The sequence below is a fragment of the Bombus vosnesenskii genome, unplaced genomic scaffold (assembly GCF_011952255.1).
Source record: "Bombus vosnesenskii isolate JDL3184/JDL3185 unplaced genomic scaffold, Bvos_JDL3184-5_v1.1 scf7180000013395, whole genome shotgun sequence".
NCBI classification, from domain to species: Eukaryota; Metazoa; Arthropoda; class Insecta; order Hymenoptera; family Apidae; genus Bombus; species Bombus vosnesenskii.
The window spans coordinates 594697-618939 of record NW_022883020.1 but is presented as its reverse complement, the minus strand read 5'-3'; the positions used below and the strand labels follow the sequence as shown (position 1 = coordinate 618939).

At 37.7% G+C, this 24243-nt stretch overlaps 1 protein-coding gene across 18 annotated transcripts in view; it reads right to left on the bottom strand.

Moving 5' to 3' along the window:
* LOC117237668 (polypyrimidine tract-binding protein 2) overlaps nucleotides 1-24243 on the bottom strand; it is a 414765-nt gene that overhangs the window by 73325 nt on the left and 317197 nt on the right. For 16 of the 18 annotated variants that reach the window (XM_033501879.1, XM_033501873.1, XM_033501874.1 and 13 more), the window contains one exon: nucleotides 17679-17828. In XM_033501879.1, the coding sequence (XP_033357770.1) occupies nucleotides 17679-17828 (150 nt within the window). Of the gene's footprint in view, nucleotides 1-17678; nucleotides 17829-23909; nucleotides 24122-24243 lie in introns of those variants that run through there. The other 2 variants (XM_033501889.1, XM_033501890.1) reach the window with 2 other exon arrangements.

Sequence of the window (24243 nt, the reverse complement as noted above, 5' to 3'; positions counted from 1 at the left end):
CCATCCCCTTTACTGCCTCTTTCTTCCTCCATCTTTCCACCGTGCATCCCTCCAACTCCTTTTTTCTCCGTTTAAACGAGAAACGCTGCACACAGAGGGAAATATCAAGGGTTGGGCGGCCGTGGGGGTTGTTAAGGTAGAAGCTCCGGTGAATCAAAGAAATATTATATCATTAATACAGACCCCAGGGTGCAATGGCGCCGAGTGTCTGCGCCGAGTTTCTCTTACCCTCTCACCCTTCTCGGACCAACCCCCTTTCAACTCCCCACCAGAGGGTCAAAAGAGGAAAAAGAGGTTTGGAATATATATCTTCGTAATTTGACGCGGCTTATGTACCGAGCGTAACCATTGTTTACGGCTTATAGGCGCGCTAGATGGGGCTCGTGCTTTATGGCGTGTGCGAGGAATCGAAACAAACTCGTGGATCGAGAAATAGTTTTTTTATAAGCTGTTGAAGAGCGTTCTTAACGCTTGCATTGCAGTTTTGCATTTTTGATGCTGTGGTTTGAAGCGTTGTCCGGTGCTTCTCGTCGCGACGATGACAATATTTTTCTCTATAAAATTGTTCGATAAATCTATTCGACATTATTCGTCACAAATGAAACACAGGATCACCTAATATTTAAAATATCGTAATCCACTAGCATCCGTACCGCCGTTCCAAGCTTCTAGCAACCAAAATTCGAACGTGTTTAGACGACAATCTTCAATTTTCATGCGAATGTATGATTTTGAATTTTTGACAGCTGTCCTGCGCCAAATTTTCACCAGAACCACTCATATTCAACCACTCTAAATTTTCAAAATCCTGATAAAATCAATAATAGGCAGAACATGTCAAAAGTAATATAAAAGAATGACAAAACAGAAAAAGAAATTCCGAAAAATTATAATAATAGACAAAGTTCGATCGATTGAGACATTAATACATACACTTTTATTTCCCTTTGGAATAAATTCGTTCGGTTTTCCTCGGTTTTCTCGATCGGAACGGGAGATCGGATTTTCACCCGAAAAATTAATAAACACCCGAAAGGCTAAGAGGATTACCTCGGTTTCGGTTAAAGCTCGTGTTTCCACGAGTCTACAATGACGCGTGCACACGGCCGGTTCTCACGGCCGCAACAAAACTTGATATAAACCCCCCACCCTGTCCCTTCTGGTGCATTATGGTTTTCGCCGGACGAAGCTGCTTATAATAAATCATTCGGACCTCCTGAATGTTACTTCCCTCCCGGAGTATGCCTCAAATGAACAAAAGGGATCTCGCGGTCGCGTGATTCAGCTCCGAATGATGAATCTACGCGTCTCGTCTCGTTTCCTTGAATAATAATTAGTCACATGGTATTTAAAGACTCTCTTAATTTTGCAACGATTAATTTAATCGAATTTTTCTTCCTCTCATATTTATCTTTGCGGATGCAATTAGATTGTTCGTTATTTAGATAGGTAAATCTTAATCTTCGAATTTTTATTACCACTTACGTCTTTACTATTATTCGACAGAGTTTTGTAAAAGAGTGAGAAAGTTACAAACACGAAGGCGTACCTTTCGAATGCACTCAATGCGCAAAAACATCGAAAATATCCAAATTAGGGCTACTAGCTGTTTAAAAAAGTCCAATTGGAGACAAAAGCTGCAGTCACCAAATACCACGTTATAATAACCCTGGAACGCACACATTCAGTCGCTCGCCAACTATCCCGTATTTTCCAGCCAATGGCTATATACATATATATGTATATAGAGAATACGCAACGAAGCAAACTATAGTCTGCTATACATTGCACGTTGGAGAGTTTTTCGCCCGAGCGGTTCGCGTAATAATTTTCCACGGTTCCGGAAGCGAGGTTCCTGCAGGTTAAGCTCTGATATCCATGCATTCTCAAGGGACACGTGGCTGGCTCCATTGGTTCGATTAATTAATTAGCACCCATTATCGAGTTTCAAGAGCGAGTCGAGAGTCCGCGCCGCGGCTCTGTGTGTTTTCCGTACCCTCGAGGAAGCAGACGGCTGAGCTGGTCCGGAAACGAGCCAGAACCTCAGGGAACATCCGCGTTACGAACACATACCGTAGTATAGGGTGAAATGATCGGCCCGGTTAACATTTTTATTTATTTCTGAGCCTACAAGTTGTTTCAGAAATGAATGGCCAAATTCTACTCTCCCTAACGGACAGAGATTCAAAGAATAGTATTTTATTCTCTGTAGCAGCGGCTCCTAAGCTTTTCCGACCCGCGTACCACTTGGCAACCAATTTTCCTAAACTGTGCCCACCGTATCAGAGAAACAGCGTAAACGCCAAGCAGTCGAAGTGCCGCCAACTCAGTATGCTTGGTGTATTTTGCATTTTTCAATCTCTTTACCACGCCCGTGAAACAATAATCACGAGAGATTCTAAAAACTATGGAAAAATGTGGGTTGCGTGAGCAACATCCTTTGGGACAAAAGTTATGAGAATATCGATTGGAAAATTGCAATAAAAATCACGAGTGAAATTATTTGCATCGAAAAGTTGAATAATATACGGCAAAGGGCTGATCAATCGAGAATCGATGAATGCATTGTCCGTAACAAGTATTTCGATCATCGTTTTGTAATTATCGCGAAACTTCCTCAATTCACGGTTTGGTAGATTCGGAATATTGAATCACCTAATGGTTGTTTCTGTTTCTCTGAACTCGGTGAATGGACTAATAGCGTTGCATCGTCTACCCAACTTTCAGCTAACAATTCCCTTCGATAACTTCTCGTTTTAGTCGCAAATTCATACCTCGTGTATTTCAAAAAATCATTTAACGGGTATCAATACAATCTTCTATTTATTTTAGTATATAGGAATTTTAGATTTCAATCAAGTAAAACAGGAAATTTATTAAAAATAATGAAAACATAAATCATAAACGTAAGTGTACACATTCCTTAATTAGTTTACTCCGATAGGAACGATATCGCACATGTTGATTCTACGCCATAGATGAAGAAATTAATTAAACATCGAACAAAAGAAATGACAAGCCAATAAACAATTTCAATCACGGAATAATACAATCTTTCGCTCTTTGCAATCATCATTAAATTGCTTCTCCAGAGCCAATATGCAATAATAAAATTGATGTTCCATCTGTCAAACTTTACGCAACACCAAAAACAAACGTGCTAATAATGGAGTGCAACTTGCTACTATTAACTTGTCATGAATTTATGCACCTCTAAAATTCACATTTTATCTATATATTTTATCTATATATTTGTTCACGAAAACAAATCCCTTGGTATATAATGTAGAGAAAGGGGATAAATAGACGAAGCATACGTTATGAAGTATATATACGTGGATATAAATTACAAGAAAAAATAAACATAAAATTTAGACGCGTGTACCTATAGCAAGCGTATTAAAGAGTAATATTAAAGAGTGAATCATGGGCCTGACCGGATACATCAATTCCCGAATATACAGCGCTAGTATGGATAGCTACGCGATTTACGCGATTAAAGTAGCCATATACCGTACACCGTTGCCCAGAATGGAGCAAATTGAAATTCCTCGGATTTTCAGAAGGATATTTTAGTTATATAAGACATACATACCTACCTAACATAAAAAATCCGAGGTATTAGGTGTATCTACTTAATATAAAAAAAAGAAAGAGGTGTACACGACGAGGAATTTGTCGAGGAGGGTTCGAAAATCCAAGTAGCAACCCCAAACGGCTGCAAGTCGGGATGGAAAAGTTTGGCGGGTGAACTTTTCGCGAATGGATCGCGAGAGAAGTGAAAAACGTAACTAGCAACGGGGACAACGGGCGACACACACACACACACACACACACATATACAATTCATCCCTTTGGGAGTAGTGAAAGAGGGAAAATACCGGCCCGCGGTTGGCCAATGGGAATCGAAGCCGCAGAAAAGCCCCTGTGAAAACTCTTGGCCGACCTCTCCGCCCGGTTACTTCCACCCTCGGAGCAACAACCCCCGACTTTCTGTAATTTCCTCTTTCTTTTCGTCTTCATCGCGGCTTCCCTCGTGGGGAAAAAAAGTCGCCTGCAAGCCGAAAAGCCGATCGCGTGCCTCTTTCGTCCCAGACTTTTCGGACTTTCCATGGGATGCTCGCTGCTGTGGAGTGGGTCTGTGGTTTGTTTGGGTATACTTTGGTTTGTAGGTATGTAGCATGGTTTTTTGCGTGTATTATTAAGTTAGTTGTAGAATTAGTGGATAATGTAATGGATATTGCCAAATATTTGATAGAAATTATCAAGTAATATGATGGAATATATACGAATGGTTAAGGCTCGAAAATTCAGTGTGCGATTAATCTTAAATTAAAGTCAAATTTAGTAATTCTTCAGCTTCTGTACGTACACTTATTATACGTACAGGTTATCACTCGTAGCAGTAGGATACATTACGGAAATATTTCTTTCGCTTTTTATTTGTATGGTGAAGCCCGTAAGATAGCCATTATTTTAATATATTTTTACATCTTGATAAAACGATACTTTTAAGTTACTGTATGTATATCTTTTTAATAATATAATGATTGTGCAATTTTTATGCATTATTTCACTGCATAGTTCTTAATGGGTTTACGACGAGACGTGCGGAGGGAATTGAAACGAGTAATCAAAAAATTTCCTCGAATACGAAGGCACTCCACGATTTTCCATGAAGCTAGTTAAAAGGAATTCGAGTCCCTCGAGTATCTTCCGGCAAATCGGAACGTGGATAAAGTTCACCTGCATTAGAAAAATTTGTTTTCGTTCGTTTTAATCAGACAGTGTTAGAAACCAGCAGATCAATTTTCAAAATGGATTTTCAACTCTCCAAAGTTGAGTAAAGTATATCGAAAAAGTTCAAAGTCCCAAATGATTCCACCACGGTTTTATTTTATAATAGATTGACGGTATGTGGTTAAAATAAGCTAAAAGCCCGTACATTTTTACAAAGGTAATAGGACGCTACGTTGATAAATGTTAATAACTAAATATAATAATTATCATAGCAAAGCCAAGTATCACGACAAACAATCTTTTCCGTCTGCTTATTCGTTGAAAGAATATGGCGCAGAAATTCAATGGCAAATTTAAAGATCTGTACTTGCAATTTATTAAAAAATTTCAAATTACATCAAAATATCTTAAATTCAGATTCGCAGTCGAGAGATTCATACCCTTTGCCTGCGCTGTCTTTGACTTCACAGTCTCCCTACGTTTCTACATCGGCTATACGTGTTTAGCGGGGCAATCTCGACCAGGGGCCAACTTTTCAATTTTCCGTCGGTCGATTTCGTTGCACAGAGTAGCTGGGAACACGTGTGCCGTGTGATTCGTGTGTGAGCCTCGCTCAATTTCCTCGGTGACGAGCCGGTCGACTACCTGTAGACGAGCCGATTTATCACGGCCTATAATTGAACGGAAGCAATTTATTAATCGGCCTCGCGCGGCTATACGATCGATCCTACGCCACTGCGCGATTCTTTCATTCAAAGGCTCTATTCCAAGGCCCTGAATGCAGATCCTGGCCCAGTTTTCACGTTTTTATGCAAGCTTCAGCCAAGAGTTATAAGTTAAGGGACTGAGGACCTGGACCTTTCTACTTCTTTTTAATTAGTTTAGAGCTCTCTACTTTTCTTTCTCTTCCGGAAATATTGGAATTGTTGTTTTATTTCCTCGTGTTATTTCGAGCAACATAATTTACGAGAAGAAAATAACATCCTGGGGATTTCTAAATTAAAAATGGATAAAAAAAAAAAAAAGAATACAGGGGAGAAATGTTTCACCGTTAATGGAAGTTTGCACAGTGAACAGAGATAAAGAACTGACGCGAGCAAAAATGTTGGAAAATCTTGAATGAAACTGTCAATCAATTTTGAGCACATCGAGCAGATAGAGAGTAAACACATTGTACGATACACGAATAAAGCGCGATTGTTTTCCCGGGCAAACATTTTTAATTAAAGCAAAATTTGGGAATTTTACTTCTGGATACTTAACTGTACTTTTATATTTGTATTATAATAATAGTAATTATTCAAACGTTCGAACAATTCGACAGGTGCTCTTTTTTTTATCGTAACCCCCTGAAAATTCATTCAAACGGCATAATATTTCTGGCGGAAAATTTCAAATTAACGAAATTGAAGCTAATTCGCGATCGACTCAATTCTCGAAACTACTCCACGTGAGTTTATTTTTGGCGATCGTATCGGCTCCAAAGATCGACTTGTACGGCTTGACAAAATTATTTCCGGTTGACCGGACGAAAATTCAGCACGACGCGACGAGTTAAACGACAGGATCAATGCCGAGGTTAGACCGAGCCAGGTCTTAAGCGAGTTACTTTAATCCAATAGCAAACAGGATGAGATCCGATTAAGCCGCGTTAGCCGGCTATTTCCAGCGATACCGACGCACCGGCGCGTCTTCATTTTCCAACAGCTTCCTCCACCTCCGCGTTAACGTCAACGTTATAGCTTCTAATTCGCACAATATCTGGCGAATGTTTCTAAAAATTAGAAGCTACCTCGGAAGTTAAATTGGTTGGACGAAAGTTTGTTGGTGTTTGTTGAGATTCCATTTATTGCAATCAATAGAACATTCTGACGAGTCTGTGGTTGAAAACCTTTTATCTACGTATACGAACAATAAGTTCATTTGCCTTTGCCATACTAGCTATTTACCAGAACTAATAAAATTTCACTAAGATATAATTCTTATCGTATAATCTTCTTCGCTAATTTATTAAAAATTAATTAATATTTCCTCTTCGGAACCATTCTCGTAATATAAATAATAGGACACGCTGAAACGATCCGTCTAATTAAGATCGAACGCGTGGAATTACGTCCACTTTTGCAGCGTCACAGACATCTGTCATTTCATAACCGACGCTCGACGAGTTCATTCAACTCGACAGTGAAGAAGTTCATTCACGTCTGGCTACTATTGCGATATTAGACGTCTCTGAAGGGGCTTCTACCAACTTTACATCTAATTTACGTAGAATTATAGCCACAGAGTTAATCACCAATCTCTCTCCCTCTTTCTCTTTTTCTCTATATCTCTTAACGTAGGAAATAATTTTGGTGTAAAAGTAATTAACGGTCGAGGATGGATCGTTTTCGTTCGTAGTGAATAAATTCACTAATTATTCTAATAATCCTAATTTCCTAAATTGAAAGAGAAATACTTGCAAAAATTCTTATTTTTCAACTAAACTGTAAACTGATAAATTCTTAAAGAAAGGAAACATACTTCGAATATATTTTATTTGTAAATGTTATTATATATGTATTTGTAAATGTACTTCAATATAGAATTACCTCAAAAGAAAATAATTATACGATTATATAAATAAGTAGCTAACAAAATTACAGATAGTGGATCTGTTAAATATCGTAGAAAAGTATAAATAACATGATAGCGAGAGTAAGGAGGTCGCAAGAACGACGATGCCGCATAAAAAGCCATTAACCCGGCCGATTAACCGCATTAATCACAAATTAAACGTGACTCTTCCGGGATAATGATCAACGATCGTGAGCAACTTCTTGCACAATGAGTTTTCAGATAAATTCGCCACGCAGCAGTGATAAAAGTGCTAAACAGCTGTACAATCCCGCAAAATCTCGATTCACTAGTTAGAGAGAAATAATCTTTTTTGATCGATTAGTGTATTAAATAATACATGGTTCTACCTTTTTCCATAAGAAAATAGTTCCATATTTTCAACTTTCAAATGAGATTTCTAATTATATTTCCCGTCCATATTGACACATCATCTAACATTCATAAAATTCACGGAATTAAGCGCATGAAATTCTCAACCAACTCGTAATTTCAAAGTTACTTTCAAAATACGTTTTAACTTAAAACAGTTTGATCGAAATCAAAATTTTTTTAGCAAGCGAGGGCATTAATTTAATTATCAGAATGTTCTTCTCAATACCGATAGAAATATTATTGTAAGATCGTTATTAAATTTTATAATAATGGGAGAAATAGAAATCGTCGAGTTACAAAGATAACAAAATTCTGAAATAAAATTTCCTTAAAAACAACAGCTAAATTATTTTCATAACTGCAAAACCAATCTTAGAATCTCAAAGATCTTCTTAATTAAAACTTTCTCGTGTCATCATAAAGAATCAACCAAACTTTTATGTCTCTTCTTGCATAAAACGCGAACTAGTTCAGGAACGGAAAGAAAGAAAAGAAGAAAAAAAAGGAAAGAGGAAAATGGAAGAATCTGTCTACTTCGACGCGAGATCGGTAAAAATGTTCATTTCCGCGGGAATTTCGTATGGCGGCCGGAAGTGACCCTGATAAACGGTATTAAACGTTCCAACGCGTGCTTTGAGAGGTCTGAAAACGGTTTTCAGTGCTTCCGCAGCGTGATTCCACGCTTTTATTTGAATTTTCAAGCCCCGGTTCTCTGATAACGACATTCTAAATTCTCCAAATCTCTTCGTACCGGAAGTAGTGGTCATCAAGCTCGACTACACGTCGCATAAATTATCTTTCTGCGTCTGTATATCTTTGAAACCTTAAGTATGATTCTCGATGTAAAAATTGATATATCCTAATTTCTTTCCTTTATTATAGTCGCGTTTTCTGATTCAGAAACATTATCATGCAATGCCCATTTTACGTTTTCTGGAAGATACACCGCCAAGGGAGCACTATATTAAGCCATTGCAATTCGTTCTAGTTTCTGACGGACGGAAATTAAGAAAAGAAAAACGCCCTGCTCCGATTGATTTCGTAGAGGATCTTTCCATAAGCTGGATTCTGAATTTCAACTGAACGTACCGATGTTACTGGTCTGAGCGGAAGAGAGAAATCTTTGATCTTAATTCGAGTATAAAACGGAACTTCTCATTCTGCAGCAAGAAACAATTATTTAGAAAGAGAGAAAATGATCGGGCAAAGAATTCTATTTTTAGAAAGGTAATTTGATCTTTCCATTTGACAAGGGAATGAATGATCGGAAAAGCTACATCGAAGGGATCGTAAAATTAATAACGTTCCGTGGAAACGCTAAATAACAACGTCGAACGAATCCTCGCCTACACCCGCTGCTTTCAATTGCAACAAATCTCGTTATTCAGTTTTTCCTTTTGTCAAGGAAAATAATTAACAATTAGACACAGACCGTTGCTTAAGGCAATTACAGAATTAATAGCGTTCATGGTGGAATAATAAGTTCGGGGTAGGGAACAATGTAGTTACAAAACAAAACCATCACAGCCCATAAACCTCCACTTTCATCTCTTAAAACGAGCCTTAATCCTTCTCTCTGGCATACGAAAATCGCCTTAAGAACCGCACAAAGACGGATATAACAGTTGTAAAATACGACGGCACGATCTAATTCACGCCTCATAAAATTAAAAAAAAGAGAGAGAAAGAGAGAGAAAGAGAGAGAGAAGGAAAGAAAACGGGGGAGAAATAAAAAGAGAAGAGAATAGAGAAACAAAAAGAAGGAAACGGTCGCGCCTCATAAACCGTAATTCCCAGCAATACGAGAAGGAAAACGTGAACAAAACAGGAATTTCCTCGATTATACCGCCGGGACGTTGATTTCAAAACGAGTCTGTTGCGCGCGAAATTTAAAAAGATACACGCCGACATGTTTTTTTTTTTTTTTAATTCCCATGATTTCACAGAATTCGTGACTTTTGTTACACAATATATAATACGATATCAGACACGCAATAACATTTTCATCGGCGAAATAACACTTTGAGCATGAACATGTGTGACAACATTTTAAACTCGAGAAAGATGCCATACATGCCGACGAAATAAAATTTTCTTCCGTATTACACACGAAACGTAACAAAGGGGAACCATGTAATAACACGATACAAGCCTGGCACGAAAATCCGGGCTCGAAACCGAGCGTAAACAGCAAAATTCAGCAACTTCTTGAAAAATAAACGAGCGATTAATTAGCAAAATTAAAAGCATCCAGGAACACGGCACGCCGTGTCGTTCCAGCCTAAGTATTCTTCTCACGCTGTGTCTTAAACAAACGTAAATCTAAAGCGTCGAGTGTACAGCAAAGCTGTACCAGCCTACTATTGAATTTATTAATCTCATTACGAAGTACAACGATGAGATTTAAAAAATGAAATTTTCGACAAAAGCTGTGACGCAGCGAGTCGACCGCGTCGAGAAAGTGGAATTTTCAATTCTTTGATATCCGCTCCATTTCTGCCATGTGTTGTTACTTCGTTGCTAAAAGAATAATAAATAAAGAGAGAAATAATAAGAGAGGAAAGAAGATCGAAGAAATATTTTTGTTGGACGGATAGGAAGAACTTATGGGGGTTGGAGAATGTCAGGGTAAGTAGGTCGTGAATCACAGAGGTATGGGGTTGATATTCAGATGAACGAGCTTGTTACACGCGATACACCGTGGAAATCGATAGGTGCACGCAGCCAGCCCACCCTTCGATGCAATTTTTCCTCACCCCCTTTTGCGTAATGGGAATTTAATATTAACTCGATACGTCTGTTTGATAATCTAGCGATACAATTCTAAGGAATTTTCTCGTATTTTTATTCCTCCTGTTCTTTTAAAAATATCAATTCCATATACCTTCTGGTATTTTTACGCATGATTATTATTAAATTTTATAAAGATTGACATAAAAAATTCAAGATTCCTTCAAAATATCTACGAAATTTTCTCTATTAATATTGACACGTTGCACGTAATAACTCGAATAATAAAAATATATTTTACAGAAACCAGCGAAAAATTCTATTACCAAAAAATAGCATTACAAGCATATAATTACTCGTAAGAGAAAAATATATTGCCATAGAAACCGGTGAAAAGAATTGCTAAAAAATTTCACGATTTTGTCAAACAGTTTCTCAACGTTCTCTGTCTTCGACAATCCCTAAGCTTCATGGATGATTCAATCCGATAATCGACGAAGAATACGCAAGAAGATTCGCTATAGAAACTATAGACTGTAAATAAAGAGAGTGGAAGAAAATGGAGATATAATAATTAGGGAAGGAATCGAGGACTCGCAGAAAGTTGTGCTCTCGTTTTGCCAACAAAACCCTCTGCTTCGTCTGTTTTCATTCCTGTTCACTTCGAGGCATCCAACCCTCCACCCTTACGAACGTTTGACCGATCGTTTAAGCAGTTTAAGCGGTCTGTACCAAGTTTAATCGAATTTAAATTGAATTTAAAATGCTAATATAGAGAAGCACGGTGTTTCGATGCTCACGTTTTATCATATACTTCGCGTTCTCTCGCATAGAAGTATCCCTCCGTCGCGAAACGTTTCCATATTTACCGTTCCCTCTACCTTTTTATCCTCGTTTTGCTGCACTCTCCTTCTGGCTTGTTCTTTTCATTCGCTTTCTTTCAAATACAATTTACATTTCTCATGCGATGTATAATTTTTCCGTAATTTATTCTCTTTATTGTGTCTATTTATTTTATTACGTGACTTTTTACGTTTTATAATTTGTATGCTCACATTTTCATTATATTATACCTTTTGTATCGCTCATATCGTACAACGTGTGTATGCTATGATCGTACTTTGATGCGTTTCACAATGGAAATACATCGATGATTTCTACAAAAATAAATAAAATTACTCATTTAGTCGGGAATAAATCGCGTTCGTTTTACAAACTTTATTCGACGAAACTTCGTCGTGTCGCGTTATAAACGAATTTCTCTTTGCGGATTTTCATTCGGAAGAAGCGATAAGTGGTTTCCGAGTTGGAGAAAATTTTGTTTTCACCAAGTTAAATTTATTGCGCCAGAAGAATTAGATTTTGCAGGAATACAGTGAAATTTCGTTAGGCAGAATGTTCCAAAATGTGTAACGCAAACTGATAGAAACTAATTTATCTCGGCGAAATATAGAGCTGGAAATTAATTTCACTTATTTGGAAGAGTTACATTCGTGATTGTTCACTTCCATTATGAATTTTTTCCTCGCGTACGAATGTGTTCCTTTCGCTTCCGTGTGGTGAAATCATCGTTTCGAAGTTGATGGTAGCGAAAAAAAGAAATTCGATATTTCACCAACGTGTTTCGTCATAAAATCGTAAAGAAATTTGAAGGGAAAAAGAGTATGAAAACTTTGATGCGACCGGGAAACAGGTAGATCGAAGTGAGAACAAAATTCATGCGGAAACTTTACATGTTATCGATGATCGGAACCATAGTAACCGCGATACTCATCGGGAAAACAAGTACAATTATGTTGAAAATAGAAAACAATGCACATCGAGCTTTTCCCTTCTTTCGCCGCTTGCTCTGTCACAATTACTCAACAAGAACAAAATTAAAATCTGACAAGAAAATAAGTAAAATTACGAACCAAGCTCTTTCAACGGAATAATTCAGAAATTGTGGTATATTTCAACACCACGAGCAAGTTGTTAATCGCACGTGAAACAGTTACAACTTGTACATTTAATAACAAAAACGAGGCAACGAAATGGAAGATTACTTCGTTTCAGTTAGCCGCGTTAAACTTAGTAACGCGAGTTAATATTAAACCACGTAAATAGAGCGGGAGATTCTTCGGCCTGATACAGAGCACGAAACAAGCGGGATAATGCGAGAGGTTCGGCTTTGTGCCGCAACACGTCGCAGAACTGCGATTAAATATGTTTGAACTTGAACCAGGAACTTCTCTTCGTTAGATTCTGTCTTTGAATAAAAGGAGAACGAAGATAAGAAGAAAAAGAAATGTTCAAAGGATGGCGCGAAAAAATTCCACGATCTAAAATAAATTTATTAAGCGTGTAAATATTCCCCCATCCTCTTCACAGCTCAAAAGATATTGTCACAACGCTAAAACGTCGTTTGCCGTAACGATCGTGCGTTTGCCTGAACCTGTCAGATTTTCCATAAGAATCAACGAAGATGCGTTTATTGTATCTACTTCGACGATCTTCACCGGCATTAACACACCACCCCAAACATACGTTAGCTCATGAAATACATTATAATGTAATAGATTCTTGAAATCGTTGATAACATAAAGCAATCTCTAAGTATTTACACATAACGTACTTCACGAGTATTCAAAAACGTAACATATTCTATAAGCGTTCACGGATACTTTCGCAACTTGCTAACCCTAAAACCAACTAAACCCAAAAATGCACCTGCCATTCATCCTACGCAAATTCATCCCAATCAAAGATCAAGTCAAACAGCAGTCGTACACACTGAAGCATCGCTTCTCCGCGTATCCAAAATTTCGTGGAAAATCCCCCTCAGCCAAATTAGTCTTTCTCTACCGAAAGGACCGCGGACTGAAGATATAGCAAACGCGAGAACGATATCGAGAATTCAGGAGGCCTGGCGGGTCCGCGGAATCAGACAAAGAGGCCGACCGGCCGTTCCGGTAACCAACTTAACCGGAAACTTCGAATCAAAGCAAATACAGGGAAAGTGCCCGCGGGGACCAGTTCGTCGGTTCATCGTGAAACTCGATTTACTATCCGGCACACCACCGCCAGCGTTTTCGCCCCTTCTCTATCACAAGCGTAGAGAGGGGTATCGGATCCAAGAGGGGTGCGCTTTGATGCAACACAGCCCAAGCACCACCCTCATTGTCGTGTTGCAACAATGCGAGCTTACAGTCAGTTTGCGTGTAATTGGGAAGCCTGTTAGCCCCATGAGCCAGCGAGTGCACGATAATGATGAGAGTTTCCTGGCTGATCGAGTTACTTGAATTGTCTTAGACGAGGCTTTGGAGGACAAGCTTGTACCTTGGAGAGATCGAGAGCCTGGTGAAAACGGGGATAATTTGTTTTTCGAGGTTTCGCGAAGGTTTAGGCGTGATTCTGGCAGGATTCTGCAGAAATACGATTACCGACAGTGGAGAAACGCGAAAGAAGGAATGACCTATTAGGATTATCTAACGATTATTGAAAAAATCGTTAGACGTTGGTCGTAAAAATACCAAGAATCGGCCTATCTTTTGAAATCTTTATCAAAATCCCGATACAAATAGAAATGTAAAAGAAAAAGAAAAAATGCTCTTTAATTTGTCCTCGCTTATACTATTTTATTCGAGAGTATCGGAACTTACAACTTTGTAATGAATCTTATCGAATGCTAACGCCCTCAAATCGAATAAATAAACGAAATACCATATTAATAGTCGCAAAATACAGGAAAAGATAAAAGTGGGGAGAAATTCGGGTTATCCAAGTTTGCTAGAATCCTGATTACGGATATTTAATGCATGTTAACGGAAACGTGAACGTTGTACGCAGGCGAAACGCGTGTAGAGCGGTCAGTACAACAGGTACGATAATGCGTGCTCTCGGTTTGTTTATACCGGGGGGGATTAAAATAATGCATCGATGCGTCGGTCCGCCGCATTGAGCCAGATGAAGAGATTTAGCCGGAGCGCAAATTACATACGCATTAACGTGGGAAATATACCGTGGCCGAGGGTATGCATAAGCCACGATAAACGCATGTGCGTATATGCGTGCTCTTTGTTCAAAGGAGCGGGTAACGGGATTCGATGATTTCCTGTGATCGAGTGTGTCCACCAGTACGCGTCAACTGTCTCCAAGAATTTATGGATAACACGGAACAAGCTGATTTATGTATCGTGATGCGATATTATAACTTTTTCGGTGATATGGCGAGCTATGAAGGTTTTTGGTTAGAGTGGAATTTCGTTATAGCGATGAGAGTAAGGAATCGATGAAAAACAGCGTCTTTAGTTTCACGGCGATGCGTCGCGTTGAGGTTAAAAATCTTTCTTTTTTTTTTTTTTTTTTTGGTTTTTACTTATAGTTTATATATTATGTACAGTAGTATCTATGTAAAATCGAAACTTGTATAATAGAATAAATAGTTTTTTTTAAATTTTACACCACTTTCCTGTATAAAAAAGATAATCCAAAAATCTCTGGAAACACGCGCTATCTTTTATTTCAGTAACTGAGACAAAGAGCATTCCGATTTTCTTTACACTATTAATAAATCAGTTTGCATAAAACAACCTGCACGATATAACCCAAAAATAATTCAAAAAAATATTTAAATTCAATAACGCTGTAAAACCCAAACAAAAATTAATTTCATTCGGTAAAATAAATTAAAAGATTCTATTTACTGTGTAAATGTTATATCCTATCGAATACTAGATCGTCGATTAAACCACGCCACAGTAACTCCAAGCAACTACAAAATGCGACCTCTACAACAAAATCGAGATGTTCGCCATCTTTCAGTAACGTTACATCGTTGCAATTGAAACACGTTGATTTAGCGATGCGTTTTCATTTAGGCAAACCTTCCGCCGGAAAATTACGCGTGTCCAGAATGAATGCAATCCTCTGCTAGGTCGAATATTTCGGTTTGGAACGATACGTTCCGCGGGATTATTTGTCGCTTCCTACGCACGTTACACGCAATTCGGGATAAATTAATATTAATCGCCGTTAAACATACCGTTTATAGTTCCCTACGATTACTGACTCGTTGAATATGATTTTCGAATGACTTCTCGAATGACTAAAGAGTAGAATATGTTTGTACGCTACTGGCGAAATTATGCGATTACAAAGTAGAAAATATATTTGTAGAATTTTCAGGAATACCGAGTTATTCGTTGAGTAAAGCATACGAGGAGATAGCGAAAACGACGAACGGATACTCGTACGATTTTATATCTTTCATTTAACCGAAGAAATAAAATCTAAATAAATTTTGGTACTATCACGCAGGATTCGTTAATATTTTGAACCAGATTCGTGGAAATTTAGGCTTCTCGTGTCTGTACATATGTATGAGCGATGTCTGTAGTTAGATGGAAGACTGTTTTTACTTGCGGTTCTTTTGTTAAATCTGTAGTTGCGGAGAAGCGTTTTAAGTGGAAGGAAAATTTTTCTGAATGGCAGCTTGCACAAAATTTTCTTTTTCTCTCTGACAAACTAGGTTACGAAGTTGGTATTCCGTGAAAAGGAGAGTAACTGTATGAGCTGTCGGCGTTGAAATGCGAAATTTTGAAGCAGGTTTACGTTAATTTTAATTATCCTAATTCGCTGGAAAAAAGTTTGGAAAACGTGGCAAGTACCATCTCCCCTTTTTCTACTAAATAATTAATATTAATAATAGCGAAACCAATTCCATTTCCGGAAATGCAACATTGCTATTGTAGAGATAATTAAACAAATGATAAATATTAAATAAATATACAGATGATCTCACGCTACTGAGTCAAGACATAGATTCAACATAGCAAAGGGAGAAGAAAAATGTTATTATAGAAACTTTCGAATGATGCATACGTTTCGTTTAAATTTATTCTATATTTCATATACTATATTACATTGCATTTAACTATTTAAACTGCGTTTTAGTAATTACACTCCTAAGGAACAGTGAAACAATCAAGAGCATTTGAATTAATTAAGACTCATCAAGATTTCTCAATATCTTTTCCATGACAATTCGCAAACTTTTTACCAATCTCCCAATCGGTCGACAATTTCCACAGAGAATACTAGCTTTGTGAAATCGTCACGCAAACGGATAATAATAGATAATGATGGTCAAACGGACGGCCATCGGGCCGAATCGATGATTCGATTGTTTCTGTTATTACTCTGTTTGGCCATCCGCGTCCTGCTCACCAAGTGACTCGCTGGCGCGGCACAAACTGCACTTCCTCGTACGGATCAAATGCGTTTTTACATGGATTTGGCCAAGGCCGCGACTAAATCGAACCTAAGTTCCAGTTTCGTATTCTGTTCATTTTCCGATCATTTCAATTATCTCTATTAGAATGACTTCGATCTTAGAGCCATCGTAATATTTATAAAAATAAGAACTTCAAAATTTGTAGCAGTCACGTCGTTTGCCGCTCCGTTTTTTCAACTACAGTTCCATTAATTTTAAACTACATTCGGAGCGATTTACCAGGAATTCTGATAATTCGACCGAAACATTATCTAACTTTTGATTTAAACAAATTGAATAATGACCATCCACTTGGTAAGTTTGGGAATTTGATTAATATCTCGCCTCATTACCATGTTAACAAGCCCTACTTAATTCACAATTATTATTAAATAGTTCATTCACCCGGCATTTTGCGCATTTGACCGACATTTCAAGCTGCACAGTCTGTACAAGTGGTTTTCACCGAGAAATGAATAATTAAATTCAAATAATTACCTATCTTCTCTATTTAGCTCGTAATCACTACCATTAATTGACAATTCTTTCAATCGAATAATCTTCTCGTTTAATAATTATTCATTCAGTCGCGATTCATTTTCCGCGATCTCGTAAATTTGAAAAATTCTAGAATCGGAAAATCTACAACTGAGAATTCTAGCAATGAGAATTCAGGAAATAAGAATCCCAGAAATGAAAATTTACAATAATTTACACAAGAATTCGAAGAATCAGCATTGAAAAAATACAATGAAAGTTATAAAATTCAAACTACTTAAGTTAAATTCCGAAAGTCCGGAAATTAACAATAACGTTGGAAAGGAATGTGAATTCCGAATGCGCGGTAACCTCGGCGAAAGAACATTGATATTAAAAAGCTGCGTCTATTTTTATTCAATTTCTAAAATTTACTTGGATTCTTATAGGACTACGTAAAATGAGATTTTAGTAGGTTGTCACTTACCTGATTTTTGCCTTTGAGGACGAGAACGTTTGTAACACGGCCGAAGGGGACGCCAAGATGGATGATTTCACCCTCTGATACTTCGTTGGGGATGTTTCTGATGTGGATAACCCTCGAAAGTTTGCCGTTGTGGCTCTTGTCGAGTTTAACCTGCGCATACACAAAATTCTCATAGTTAGTCAGAAGTTATGTACTATACAGTATGTGTGTATAATAAAATTGCAAATAATCCACGACAGTCTCGAATAATCGAACCCTGTATTTCAAAATAAACTTTTCGTTTTTTCAATTATAGCGAGCTATTAGAATATTTGGTACGTGGACGAAACAAATCCTTCTCTCGAATCTCATCTCTCTATAGTCACGTGCGTAAAAATACAAAAACGCATAAAAATCCGCGGTCGGCTTACAAACGATATAAATAAAAAAGCATGCACGCAAAATATCTCCAAACACTGTATCGAATAAAATTGCATTCGTTCCTCAAGGGTGCCGGCTTTTAAAATTCCATCAACCCTCGTTAAAACGGGGGTGGCATGCGTGCAGACCTACACCACTTCCGGCCTAGGAACGAGGCCCCGGTGTACAAGTAACGAAACTTTTCGCCCGCTTTCGTATAAATTTAAATCGAAATCCCGCCGCCGGCGGAATTTTCAATCACGGCTCAATCTAGTCGAGACTCTCGGCAGTCACTGCGTCCCTTTTCGCCCCTCTTTGCCTGTTCTTCCGCTTCTGCCGCGCGTCTTTTCCTGTTCCCTTCCAGCCTTGGTTCCCTTTATTCGAGGCCCGGAGCTTTCCGTCGGGTTTAACCGATCGGAAAATGCGCTTCTTACCGAGTTACGGAAGACAGATACTTCTGCAGCCTCTGTAAACCCTTTCCAGATATTTTTCTTCTTCAGGGGACGGGGGTGAAATGTTGGTTAAGGTTTCGCGGCTGTCTGCTCGACGTGTAGGAATCTTTTCTTCTTGTTTCGCAAGTAGTTACTCGTGAAACGGATGTGATCTCGCTGTTTTTATTGTTTAAGTGAGTTTATGAAATTCATAAGCTCCGAAACTGCGAGAAGCGTACGAAGTTGAAACGGTATCGAATATGCAAGAATAATTTCTGTTCTTTGTACCATCGACGAAAGAGCTGTCGGAATTATAGCGTACTTTTTGGTGAAAGGATGGTTGGAATGAGAAAAGCTTTTGACAATACTCAGCAGAATGATGGGACTACTAACCCTTTGCGGACGCGTCGGCATACAGCCACCAGTGCTTATCTATCGTTTTTAGCGATAAAACAGCTAGGGTCATAGCATAATAAACAATTGGAGTCAGAATACAGCCCGTAGAAAGATACCCTGACCAAATCTTATCTCTGTTTCAGATAAACTTTTGTAACTGTTTCGGATAAACTTGTGATTGGGTTGTTTCACAGCGTATTCCTATCTCCGACGTCGGTCTTTTGTGGAAGCTAACAGTCATCCAATCCGTTCAAAAATTTATCTACCTATATACATATGTGCCTACATTGAATGAAGACACACTTTTCATTTCTACTACTCGAACGTGAAACGCCATTAAACAAAGATAATCCGTAGAGCTATAAATAAAGAATACACTTTATATTATTATTATACTTATTATAACTCGAGATATAAATAGAGAAAGAAGTAAGGGAACGCATTATGCGGTAATTGAAGAGTAACGATTCGGAATCTTGTGTGTATCTAGTGCATTGGAATTATACGAAACGATGCCCTCATTATGGATTGCACGCGCGCGCTCCACTATCGAATAATACACGAATATAATACGTCATTATACAAGCACCGAGAGAACCGATTACTTCGCATTCAAATCGTACAATATCGTCGTCAAAATCTCTCGAAGGTAAGGCAAGATTTAATCCGTGCCGACATTATTCCTTAGAACCACGATAATTCGTATACTATCACTGTTATTATCCACCTTATTTACATTCGATACTTGTCTTTAAAATACCTCGAATATTAATGCCAGATATTGTTCCTTTGAGGCTCGTACTTTCCGTGTTTCATTGGATTTATCTCATTTTCAATTTGACGCTTTGAGAGCTGATGCTGATGAAATACTACGATTAGTAGTAGTAGTAAGTTAGAAAAATATTTTTTCTTTGATAAATCGTTATTTTGCGAAAGGAAATCAGGTAGGTCAAGAGAAATTACGTATCTAGGTATTTATTAAAAAATTGGTCTCCTCCAAGTGACAGTTAATAAATCACGAGGAATATATTTTTGAACGATACATGATCAAAATTTGTAGGTGTACCGCTATTGTAGACGTCGATTTGCCTGTCATCCTCGTGCTTCCCGGAAAAATACATGTGGCAGATCGAATATCGTTTCTCTATCATTTATCTTGTCGCCGATAGAATGACGATTTTGTAAAAATTTGCCGACAAAAATTCCAGCCAGCTTTTCTGAGAGTTATTCTCATAAAGAACAAATAAAACGTGAAAATGGACCAAGGAATAAAATATAGTCAGTACAATACGCTCTATTGTGTGATTCGATAAAAACTTTGTATAAAATTGTCGACAAAGGTTCTACTCATTCTTCCAAAGCATCGCTTCCTAATTAAACAAGGAGGAAAACTTCTCAAAAATGCCGATTCCATGAGTTCTCAAAAATGTCCATCTAAAAATTTCCATGTCAAAAATTTTTAAGAATTTCTTTGAAGAAGAAACTTTTAAGAAAAAACTCCAACTTATTTCAGAATACGTATCTAAAAAAAGTATTGGAGATATTAAAATCGCCGAGATTCTTCCGCATCTCTAAATTCCACCCCAGTTACATCACCCTTCTCAATGTCAAAGCACTAAAAACGTTCAACAATGCAACATAGAAATCGAAATAGCCAGGAAGGAATAAAGAGGAAAAAAAAGAAGGGTCACTTTTCGACGTGTAACCACTGAATACTCTTTCCGGTGCCGTGGACAGGGGCTTAAGGGGTGGAAGAATCGCCGCGGGAAAGAAGTCGAGGGTTTAATTTCAAAGGTTGGCCGAATCCGTCAGAAGCCACTCGAGGAGATTCGAAACTCGGAAAGAAGCGTGGAAAACTCGTCGAGTGGATACTTATATTATGTACCTAAAGCTCTTCGAATGAGAAACAGACAATAAACGAGGGTGCGTTATATAAATTTTATTACAGTGACGCGAATAAAAAAAGAAGTGACAATAACGTAAGATTTAATTGTCTTTAGAATCATACATTTAATTGATAAATTTGAAATTGAAAGATGCGATTGTAACATGATTCTATAGTATCAATTAGAGCTTCTTTAGTATCTATACTACTATCTATAAATCGCATAATATCGATTAATTTCAATTTTTATATTATTCCTTGCTTCCGTAAACGTAATTTCATTTTGCAACGTTGCAACATTCTTTCTACTTGTTACGTTTTCTTTCGTTCGCTGCTATAAATTCAAAAAGAAAAGGGAAACAAAAATTACTTTAAATTCGCCTAACATTACAATCATAAAAAATCAGCGTTAACGCAAAACCGAAAACGAAAATAGAAATATAGGGACGAAATTGGATAAAGGGCCGAATAATATAGAAAACAATCGCAGTGAAAAGAAGCATGATTGAGAAAAAAGATGTGAGCTGGAAAGTTGAGCGCGAGCAATTCCGAAGAAGTGGCTATCAAATGAGACACTCGAGATGTCGAGGACGAAACGATGCGGTACGCGAGTGCCTGTCGATCGCAGAGAAGAAGAGGCTTAATTGGCCGGCGTTTTCCTCGTTTTTGCAAAGGTAGCTTAGGCCACCGAGAAACGCTGCAAACAAGATTCGCTTCGAGGACCGTTCAATCGTTCTCAACGACGACCTCGAGGACCTACTCGTGTGCCTGGACAACGTGTTCTCGGTGTCTTCCTCTCATTCCACTTAGCTGTCCAAAACTTCGATTTGACCAGTGTCTTTCTTCCAGTTTTTCTTCTTTCTTCCATGAAATTTTGAGACAATTGCTATACGTTCATATGTTATAGCATTAGTACTTTTTTAATATTACTAGATTGGAAGGATAACGCGAAAGTTTGCCTACTTTTGTACACGATACTAATTTATTTTCACAATTTCGCTGCAATTATTTTTATGAACCCTTTTATTCTACGTTCCTTCCTTCTACACAGTTCATCTTTATACGCGACACCAGCACATTTTTAGATATAATTATACGATTATAATAGATAATAATTTTTTTTCTCCTCCTTATGTAAGAGAGAATAAAAATGCGAGTTATAAAGGGTTAACCCTAAGGGACGATAAAAATCCTACTTTCACCCCCTTTCCTGTTTCCAACCAGCCTCTCGTCGAGAATACGTCTTCCTTCATCCGAGCCGATAATTGGACATAATGGAGGCAATTCGCGGAAAATCGCTTGTAGGAAATGGGCACCGTGACCTCCTCCCACCGGTTGATAACGAGGGAGGATGCGCTCCGCCAACCGGAAGTCAACATTCCAATTCCGTTAGAAAATGCCTCGACACGGAATACCCTCTCTACATCGCAGGGAACAAGGGATACCATTTTGCTCTCTGTTTTCTCTTTGTTTTACTACACTCTGTTGTTCTCTCATTCAATTTTTAAAATAATTACAATTAGATTGTGAATTTTTGTGCAAATCCATATTTTTATAAATACTATTTAGATTCCAAGTCTTAATTCCGAGTCTTTTAAGACTCTCTAAACTGTTGCAACCATGTGTCAATACTATTGTTTCAATACTATTAATAAAAAGAATACCATAACTGATTCGTGATGTTAAATAAATACAAAAACTCTAAATTAAAAGGACGGAAACAAAAAGTGGGATTCCCAATTATCGCATCGCTGAAAATGGAAGGCAAAACTATAACGTGGCTCGAACACAAGTCAAATACCAAGAGATCTCGTATTTCAAGACGGGACGTGCGGCAATATGCAGCGGCAAACAAGTTCAAACACGCGAGGAGCAACCGATCCTGTCCCAATAATAAAAATCAGCTGTCGTATTATTCGAGGAGAGCCAAGCATGGTCCACGTAAAAGAGATTCCCATCGATATCGCCCTGCTTATCCTGTTTCATCTCGCTTGCTATACTAGAAGTTCCCCATCTTTTCGTCCTCCCTTGGCTCGATAGGATCTTTGCCAGCACGATAGAAAATTCGCTTCGCTTAATAAATAAATAATATACACAAAATATTAAACGTTAAGTATTAAAATTTCCTTGTATTTAAGATTCTAATTCTTATAAGCTGTTTACTAAATGTTTTACGCTTAGGATCGCGTAGACGGAAACGTCGTACAATACATATAAATCTTTTAGTAATGTGACAACTATTTCTTACACTTTATCTCGAAATTATATAATCTATCTCAAGGCAATGTATTTTTAGGAATAAGAGTAGAGGTAAATATTACAGAGAAATTTCTTGGAAACGTATTGTGATCACGCAAAGACCTACTGACCACGTTTTGTTTACATACTTTTCGTTTCTTCTTGCATGGCCATGAGCTACATCAGAATGAATCGACTGCGTTCGTACAGGAAGAAAAGAAAATAATACGTAGCATGTAATATTTCATCTCAGACTGTGCAAAAATCTGTCGATTTTAATTGAAGAATAATTTGCCCGCTAGAGCAGAAAATACTAAATTTATGTACAGTTCCTAAAAAATTAAACAACTCGAAAATTAAAAAACGAGTGAAGTATTCAACTGAATGTTTACATGTTTGTATAATAATCTTGTACACGAAATACCAGCAAATAACTATAACCAAGAGATATAGGAATAAAATAACAAATTTCAGTAATAATAATTTTGCATGAAGCACTCTCAGAGAAATTTTTAAATATATTTATATATTAGTATAATAATATCCTCTGTAATTGTACTCTAGCTTCCTATATGCAATGCATTAATACGCCTGTCAAATACCATATAAAACACTAAATAGTTATAACCTGCATATATCAAGAAACAAGAGTACTGAAAGATAATTATTATTCTTTGAGAGCTTCCTACTTTGCTACTGTAAAAGAAACACATCTTACGAAACACAACAGATATATAAACAATGCCGCCATATTGCGATATGCAGTTTGATTCTCGATATGCAAGCAATCGATATAAATCTTCAACTATCGAAACACGTATCATATCTTTATACCTAACCATTAAATAAAATGCGGCCAATAATCAGAAATTAAAAACTTACGCGTACAGGCAATACATCCAGCAAGGAATATGGACCGTTTGTTGTCATAGAGTTCGCGTTTTAGATCGTTGCGCATGTCCACGGATCGTTCGAACGTCGACACACGAAACTATCACTGATGCGGCACAGAAATACAAAAAAGCACATGTCACGCAAAAAAATATACAACACTAACGCTCGCGAGTATGTTAAACGATGACGCAACGGTTTCCGAATCAACACATCCAAAATACGACGGAAAGCAAGACTGAACGCGGGAAAGTGATGCGAAACGACGACCGGTCAATGTCACGTTGATGCTCGCGCGTCCCCGTCACTACTCGGTTTCCTTCGG